Below are 9,493 nucleotides of genomic sequence, written 5' to 3'. Positions count from 1 at the left end.
ACCAGAGGGACTGGGTCCCAGGTTGGAAATCCAAGGAACACATTGATAATTTGCCAGATTACACAGGGGGTGAACTTGTCCCTGGTCTCTATTATTGGTTCAAAACCAGGAATTCTCATACCCTTTCGGACAGATGGCTGGTCCTATCACTTCTTATGTTAGATTTCCCATTGAGCCTGAAAGCAAATCCACATTCAAGCTAAAAGTAAACAACCTGCGAATTCAAATGGCATTAACTCGAACTGCCAAAGCATTTGCTGCGTATGCTGCAGATGTCAAATAGACAGTTTCCCACAGCCCTGAGCCTAGACACATAACTAAGTTACACAGCAAAACCTTCCACCCAGCCCAAAAATCCATCCTGTGCAAAACTCTCTTCGCTGGTGTTTTAAGAGTTGGAGCCTCAGCTGGAATGAATTAATGTAGTCACTCTGATTTGAATAGAGCTACACCAATTTATACCAGATGAGGATTTCACCCTTTGAAGGCCAAAAGGGAAATGGCTATCCAATACTATTTTAACAGTGTGGCTTGAGGAAAAAAGTAATATGTGATGTATTTTAAGCAGTGAAAGAACACTAAGTAAGTTTCTTTCCATTTCTATGATTAATTTGAGGAGAAACCTATTGCAGAGCTTGGTTCTTAAGAATCAGGCTTTGCAGAAAAATGCATATAATAACACAACTTATAAATACAAACAACACAAGTTACCCGACTTATTCCGATTCCTGATACCTTTCAAAAAAGCCAACATAAATTTAACTAGGAGCCCAAGCATGACGTTGCAGTGGTATTGCAGGAGATTCAGAAAGTAGAAAGGACTGAATAAACCAGTCTGTTTTTTTCATGCCAGGGCTGAATGAAGAAGACAAAACTATGAAACTGAACCATACAAACAGAAAAACCCACCCATGTGATTAGAAATGCTCCGAGTATTCATACCATGTCATGTTCCTTGGCATGGCAGATTTATTTTTCTAATATATTTTGCTGTAAACCGAATTAACACCATGGAAGTCATATTCTGTAAATCAGGATTTATTCCATTTAAAGCAACATAACCTCATGCTATAAATTCAGGAATGATTACCCAAATTAAGCCTATGTTTTATTCTTTAGGATGGGAGGGCCCACTCGCAGACTTGGATGTGCTTTGATTTTCCCCAGAGTAAACTGAAGGTCAACTATTACACCAATAGAAATTGAGATTTTTAAGATGATAATAATGAGAAACCAAACTTTAAAGGGTTTAACTGGAAGCCACTAGACTGATGCAGCTCATCAGAAAATTCAGCTCCTCTTTCCTCCAGCCATCCTTATTTTCACTTTACAATTCAGTGTAAGCTGGCAATTAGTAATACTTTGTCTGTTTATAGAGCCTTCCATCTGAGGATCTAGAAACACTTTGTAAACACTAATGAATTAAGCTTCTTAACACCCCCTGTGAGACAGATACTACTATCTCATTTGCACAGCACAGGGAAGAGGTGTGGGCTTGCCGAGGGTCAGAGCCAGCCACTGGCAAGAGCTGGGAAACCACTCTACACCCTGAACGTCACCTTCAGCTCAACAATGCAAGGCTTTCAATAGATTCAGTGATGCACCTGGCAACCTCGAAAGCTTTAATTATCTCTTGGAACTGACAGTGTGTCCTGATGTCTGGCAGGTTGAAAACACAGAGGGTTGAACTTCAACCCACTGAGAAAACTTAAGTCCCACTTACTTTTGGACATAAACACCATGAATATATTGTACACCTTCACCCAAAACTATTACTCACAAATATGATCCTTTGACAGGGTAAACAGAAGACAAAATTGGGAATTCAGTTGTTCTTACTCTGTATTTAATAATAACAGCAACCCTGAACAAACAAGTAAAGGAGGATTCCTTTCCTTTTTTTGTGTCTTTAATTGCCCATAAATTTTCTCATGTAGGGGAAAGGTAAAATATTAAGCCTGTTTGCAAGTCATGATGTCAAGAGGAACTTACAGTATTTTTAAATAAAGCCTAAAGGTTTTGCTTCCAACATTATCAGGAATGCTTAGATCCTAGCTAAGCCTTAGGACAAGACAGACATTGATGAGATAACTGGGGTTTTTTACCACAGCACAGTCTCATTTATTTAAGAGCAGCTAAATGTCTAGTACCTATTTGAAGTGTTTTTCCGCGTAGGTCTTTTCCAAGTGCATGGCAATTGAACAATTTCCATGATGATTTTTCTGTCTGAAAATACACACCTCCCCCTCTTTTCAATTTATCACTGATCCAGTCAGCCTGTTTATTGTTGAAGTTTTGCCCATTTAATAGTGCACTTAGGAAAGCTTAGTACAAACATCGACTAATTCATCGCTGTCACAAAGAGAAAAGCCTTCAGAATCATTCATCTAACTGTGAGTCAAGAGCAAGAGTCTCTTATTTAGAGATTGGTCAATAAGAAACACTGTTATGGAAGCTATTTTAAACAGACCAGATTAAAAAAAAAAAAAAAACCTAAAAAATTAAACCCCTCTTTTCTTCCAGATTAAAATTGAGAATAGCAACTAACATATTTGGTTTTTGCTTTCAAAATTTGCTGGTGATCTCAAATCCCAGAAACAGGGTACTACAGAAGAGACAGGCATTTGACATATTCAGCCTGTTGATTTGTGAACTATTAGCAGACTACTGTTTGCCTAAAAATAGGTATTCAAAATTCTTTTACAAAAACTCTTCTTGATCTCTTCCCAATTCATGGGCTGTTAAACATCTGCATGACATGCTGATGTTTGTCTCCTGAATAGTGGGACATTACAATCCCTGGAAGCAGGTCTCCAGCAGGAATATTAAAGACACTATTCAGGAATATTCTTCAATATTCACAACCTTTGCAAACACTCCTGCTTGTAAACATGTTTGCTGGAATGTATGTCAAGAGCAAACGCGACAGGATGGTGGGAGAAAGTGTACAAAGTCTAACCAAGCTTATAAAACCCCAACAGCTAATGAATATTTGTGGAAAATGTCTTACGGTATTTCCTTGGCTGTGGATACTAATTAGGAATGCCTATAAAGCTAAGACTCTTTTGCTGCCTGCCTCCCTGTGTACTCCAGAATTGAAAGTCATGTCTATGCATCTCTTTATCATGTTCATCCCTGTTACATCTACTGGACCCAGGCACAGTTTTTAAAGTTTTTTGTGTGTAGATCAAATAAGTGAGATTATGAACAACCAGAGAGAGGCCCAGAAACTCATTTCACATAAACATCTTGACAGCTAACAGCTTTTTAATGTCTCTGACCAAAAATAAACTTACAACAGATATACATGTAGATTGGTCAATATGCCTTATTGCCCAATATTGACTTACCACAGTGTTACACAGTAGTATGGATCCTCCCTTCAGGCCCCTTTCTTCAGTAACAAACAGCTTTTCCATTGGGTCTTCTATGAACAACCCAGTAGATATCCAAAGAAATGCAGTAAACTCATGTTTCCTCATGACATTGGTTCACAAGCCCATGGACAGGGAAGGTCGGAGAATTGCAAGGAAAGCCAGTGGACATCCTTAGATTTATATGTCTGTGTGCTTAACAATCGTCATTTTTGGACAATGAGCCACAGCAATGGTGTGCAGATATATAGGTGTTCACATCTGAGAAAATCAGCTCTTACTAAGTGCAAACCCTGCTTAAAAAAGCAAGGCATTGAGATCCAGCATTTTAATCAGTCTAAAAGAGAAACTTTAATTCAGTGTGACAACTGTGAACCTCCTCTGCCATGGTGATGACACAGGAAAGATTAGACTAAGGTCAGAACCAGGGTAAATTTGTACCTAGGCTCCTCAAAATTGCTCTTGTAATATCAAGGCTCACCACAAGCTCTTGTAACTCACCACCGTATCTGTTTTCCAGTAAAGTATAATGCTTCCTTTTTCACCTACTAGTAGTGCATCCCTCAGTATGTTTCCTGAGCAGGAGTTTACTGAAAATGATCTTTGCTCTGCTGCGCATACAGCCAGCTCACATAGTAATGAGATTGAGTTGTTCTCCTTTCTTTTAGAAAGAAGTTCAAATCCTAGTGCACTGCAAATAGGTTTTTATTTCACAAATTCTGCCTATTAATTGAATACATCATTCCTTATGTTTCTCTCTCCTGGAAGGTAAGGGAAAGTGATGTACCATCCAGAATTTTTGCAGACTGTCCCCTCCTGTCATTCATTGCTAGAGAGGGTACTGTATAATGCATGGCTTACCTGCAAAGGCATTGGAGGAGTAATGAAATAAGCAGATGCTTCGTCAGCAGGCTTTTAAAATATTGGTATTGCAATCTGAGATGCAGTCAGCCATTACATGCATATGCCCTGTATTTATGGAGCTGATAAAGGTTTTATGTCAAGAGCAGTCAAGCTGCCTCTTTACTTTCTGCCTTTCCTCACATTAAAGAAAGCTGCTGTCTGGTTATTTTATTTTCATATTCCCAGATTTGGGAGGAAAAGAAGGATCTACCTCCTGACTCATCTGTTAAAAATAGACATCTAAACCCCAGACAATTCCATCCAAGAAAATCACTGGGGACTCCCTATAGTGATTCATCTCATCCTAACACAGATAATGGCTGAAATAGGTAACTCCCTGGGGTTATCACAACTAGCCCAGATATAGGTGAGAACACCACACATACCCACACCACCAGAGTTGCACACATTCACTCATCTATAATTTAAATTGTTTATACTTTTCTACCCTTTTCTATCATAATTTGTTATTTCATGACAGCATTGAACACATTTTCCTCCAAATTCCACTCTAAACACCAATGGTAGGTAAGAAAACGGGGTGAAAGCTGGCACAGAACAAAGGCAAGGATGGTGTTGACATTAACAGCCACCATACGAAGGAGCATTTTGCACTGTAAATAAAAAAGTATTGCTCAGCTGCATGAGGAGTGAAGTTCTGAAGTCACTGAGTCACCAAGGCTGTGGCTCAGGGGAAGACTATGGTTCATGCTCAACACTGTTTGATCACTGGTACTTCATCCAAAGGTTCACAGCAAAACAGATGATAGGACACAGAAAAGCTCTTGCTAACCCTGCAATGAAAAATGCTGCTTGCTGACTGACAGCTCCCAAACCAGCTTATGTGCATCTAATTACCGAGCCATAACCCAAATCAAAATGCCCCACTGCAGCTGGTGTCTCACTTAATCCATTCATGACATGAGCTAATGAACATTGATATTCTCGGGCAAGTTTATTCCAAATGTGGTCAAGTTCCAGGCTTTCAGCTATTTGCTAGGACCCATTGAGAATCCTGAGAGAGGCTATGTTTCTGCCCAGAAGGTATTTTCTGGCTTATTGGTGGAGAAGCTTAGGACTGGGTTCACAGGAAGATGCTGTACTGGGCTGAGATGAACACTGGCATATGAGCAGTGCTGCTGAGCTGTTCTTTCTGCTATACCCTACCTCCATGCAGAATAGTCTGTAGCAGAATCAAGATATTTCATAGTTTTCCTCCTGTCAGAATTTGAATGTCCTGATTCAGGGGGGTAAAAAAATGAAAAACGAAAGAAAAGGAAAAAGAAATCTTGTGAAGTGGGAGAAGCCAAGGGACAATTCTGTATTTTACGGTATTCTTTATAAGCAGAGCTGAGAAAAGAGGCCAGTTACCAGAGCTCTGCATTTCTTTTTCAACCTATGGGATTAGAAGATGAGAGCAGGTGCTAAAGGGAGTTTTGCCCATGGCAGAAAATCAGGATCTTAAATCTTCATCGCTGGAAGTCACGAAAAGCCCTAGCAATGATCTATAGTGGCTGCACTTGGAAATTGGTGATATAAGGAATTGTCATTTGGCAGAAAACAGACTTCCCTCTCCTTCAATGCACCACAATTTCAGTTTAATTTGTAGCAGGATGCAAGTGTAAATGAACTGACAACAGAGCTATCAGCTATTCTGTTGGTAACACTTGGAGCAATAGTTTCGATTTGACTAGACACAGCTGTCCACTGCATGGAACGACCTTTAGCCTCATCCTTGGCGAAATTCAATTCTCTCCATGTCTGACTTCGTCCACGGGGACTTGAGTAGCAGAGCTGCCAGAATAATCAGCACATTGCTTAATGACAGGCACTCCAACGAGCAGCGTGGTTGTGCATTGTCAGAAACGGAGCCTGCAGCTCTGGGGAAGGGGAGCCTTCTTGCTATTCAAAAGGAAATAAAGAGGTTGTGTAGGAGCAAACATGGATGCATGCAGCTGCCTTTGCTTGACGAGCATCACCGATGTGCTTGGCACCGCGTGCGTGTATGTAAACATGGAATTTTCTCCTATGTTTGTCAGCAAGTATGCATTTTTATTAGATTTGCCTCTCAGAAAAGGCTGGATTATGCTCCTGCTCTGCATTGTACCACTGCAAAATGTAATTTCCATTTATATAAGTCTAAATATGCATACATGCATTGTGGTGATGCTTACATGGCCATCCAGATGTCTATCATCTGATGTGTATATATATGTATAGATACACACACTTTCAGTGTGTTTATTACATTGGCCATTGCAATAAGAAAGCTTAGACTGCAACCATCAAAACAAATGAATTTCCCAAATTTATAGCTATGTGTGCAAACTTAGTTCTGCTTCAGTGGGTGTCTCCCTAGCAGTGTGACCAAGGTACTCTCTCACATGTAATAGGAAAGGTGTGTCAAGATGGCATTAACACCTATAGGCCCCAGACCACACCATGGCTGGACCTGCAAGGATGAACCTGGCACTGCCTAATTTTAAAGCTGGTTAATTCAGCAGTGTGAACACAGAAAACAGCTTCCAAAACCAGACCCATCTTTTCCTTCATTGAGGGTCATCAGAGGGATGCACTGTTTTGGCTGGCAAAACTTGCTGTAACCACCACTAGTAGGAGATTGCAAGGGGTGAGACACCAGCTCCACCTGCACCACAAACCCCCGGGGTTTTCTCTCTTTGCTATTTTTGCTTTTGCAGTGATGTAGGTATGGCTCTGTGGAAGTATCCTGTTCAGTTATTATTCTGACCTGCTGCCAACATTTTCTTGAGAAACACAAGTGAGACATGGGGAATCGCGATCGTACACAGGTCATATGTCAGCCAGAATGGAGGAAGGTTTCATGGGAGAAAGGAAACACATGTGTCTTCGGCTGCAGACTTTTGTCCCCACCAAAATTCAAAGGCTTTTTTTCAAACAATAGAGTTATTACAGCTTCTTAAAAAAAAAAAAAAGAAAAAAAAAAGCATCCAGGAAACTCAAAAAACCCCGAAATAAACCAAACCAACAAATGCAACCCCCACCAAAATAAAGATGGCATGAGAACCTTTCATAATGGAAAACCTTAGGAATGTAAAAATGCTGGTCTTCATAGGTGAGAAAACCAGAGGGTCTCCAAAACTCTCTGAAATCGTATTACAGTGAGGCATGTTAAGTAATCCAAATACAGGAGTCATTGCTGCTGACTTGTCACACACACCTCCCCCCTCACCCCCCCCGCCCCCCAAATGTTCCTACTATTTATGCAGAAAAAGGAGAAATTACACAAACCCTAAGTTTTTCTCCTCAAGTCCATCCAATAGCTTTGTGAAGACATGGCTGTGCAGTTTGTCCCAGTTCTCACCATGTGGTTTCTCCTCCCCCCTGTTTGCTCCTCTCTGGCTCTCTCTTTGACTTTCCCTGTCACCTTCCTGACTGTACAGACACTTTTTCACCAGCCACTTCAGTGGCCCTTGATGGCCATGTCGTCTCTTGCACTTGCCTTGGGCTAATGGGTCTGCTGCCTTCATTGACAACATTCATACTCTTCCTTCTTGCTTTTCCTCCACTTCCCTCACTCTGTTACTCATTTTTTCACCTGTAACTTCTGATGGCTCCATATACCTGCAGAAACATGCACAACTAACATGTCTTTTGTTTTGTCCCTTCTTTCCAAAAGCCTGAATAATTCAGAAGCCAACATTTTAGGATGGCTGCACAGTAGTGGCAGTAGAGTAGTACCATCTCTTCATCTAGCTCAGAAGAATACACCACCTCGCTGGGAACTTGTATGAAGCATCACAAGGGTGTATCATGCAAAGAGAATCTTAGTATAGCTTTTCTGGATCCTTGGCAAAGATGTTATTCCAGTTCTTGAGCATGTACTGCTTTGTATTAATTTAGGGTCAGATATTCTTGGTTCAAAGTCTTCAATTAGTACTGCAGAAATGAGGCAAACTGAGAAATCCATGATATCCACCCTGGTTTCCAGGCATCACATGACATGCACACAACTGAAAACATGCGTTTTCTTCCCTATATACGCAAAATTTTAATTTTCTTATTTGATAACCACTTTTTTCCCCTCTATAAGTACACCCAAGTGTGAAAAGTAGAAAATACACAGAAGTTGCAAAATAACTGTCAAGGGTACATAAAATAAAACTCCTCATAAGCAATCTTTCTCTTTTTGTTCTCCTTTATCAATTTCATTTGTAAAGCTTGAAATATTTTATTTCTGTGGGTCCTACCAAAACAACACATTATAGAACAAATAGGAAGTCCCTCAGCAATGCAATACAAGTATTTTCTACAGCCCTGAGAACTCGAATATTAAAGTGATCATTAGATAGATAAACTTTCCCAGAACAGGGAAGAAACAATGAAATACTAAAATTGGAACATATTTATCATCCCACTGAGGTGTATGGGCATTCCCCAAGTCTCCTGCCAATCTCAGTGGCTTAGAACCCTTTGTGGAAAGTCCACAGTGCACAACCATGCAAAGCACTTTACGTGCACATCAGAAAACAGCAAATAATTATATATATGTGGGACTCCAGAAATTTATTTAAGTAGGTAGGCATTGCTGTCCCTATCACTACTGCAAAGGTAGCAGGTAGGGAAAAATAATAGTAGATAGCAGGGAAAGAATGAAACACAGTTGCAGTGAGAGCAAAGAAAGGACATAGTGACATGACACGGGCATCTCCACTCCTCTCCAGCTACCTATCTTCAACAGGGATGATTTCCACCATCTTTCAGTTTGTTAAACTGGCTGAGACTCAACAGTTACAGAAAGGACTCGGGGCCACGGTGACAGTCACGTTCCATAACCAGGAGCAGGGAACAGGAGGAAGCCACTCTACTTTCCAGTTCTTCTTGTTCGCCAAAACCCCATACCTCCAGCTACCATCTTTCAGAAATACCTCTTCCACCCTTGAGAGCTGGAAACCTGCAGTCATTTACTCACAAACAGGGAACTCTGCCAGCAGCCTCACAACCTGCATATTTTGATTGCATTAAATTGTTCCAAAGTGGGTTTTCCTCTTGAGCCTGGAGTGGAAGGCAATTAATTAAGACCTATTTTCCCCCTGCTATTGGATTAAAACAAATTAAATGACAGCAGTAGGACAGCCTTGTCTGGGATAGAGATTCTTGGAGAAACAGGGCTTTCTCAGTCCTCTGCATGAAAAGGTGTTCCTATTACTTTGTTCAGCTGAGCTTGGATCATCTCT

General features: G+C 40.6%; 1 protein-coding gene across 1 annotated transcript in view; it reads right to left on the bottom strand.

Moving 5' to 3' along the window:
* Nucleotides 1-4,062: 4,062 nt before the first annotated feature.
* LOC104406409 (SET-binding protein-like) overlaps nucleotides 4,063-9,493 on the bottom strand; it is an 89,938-nt gene continuing 84,507 nt past the window's right edge. The window contains exon 3 of the mRNA XM_010015377.1: nucleotides 4,063-4,235. Coding sequence (XP_010013679.1) covers nucleotides 4,194-4,235 — 42 coding nt within the window. The 3' untranslated portion in view covers nucleotides 4,063-4,193. The remainder of the gene's footprint in view (nucleotides 4,236-9,493) is intronic.

The sequence above is a fragment of the Nestor notabilis genome, unplaced genomic scaffold (assembly GCF_000696875.1).
Source record: "Nestor notabilis isolate BGI_N333 unplaced genomic scaffold, ASM69687v1 scaffold335, whole genome shotgun sequence".
Lineage (NCBI taxonomy): Eukaryota > Metazoa > Chordata > Aves > Psittaciformes > Psittacidae > Nestor > Nestor notabilis.
Note: the sequence above shows the minus strand (reverse complement) of the source record. Positions and strands in the feature narration are given on the sequence as shown.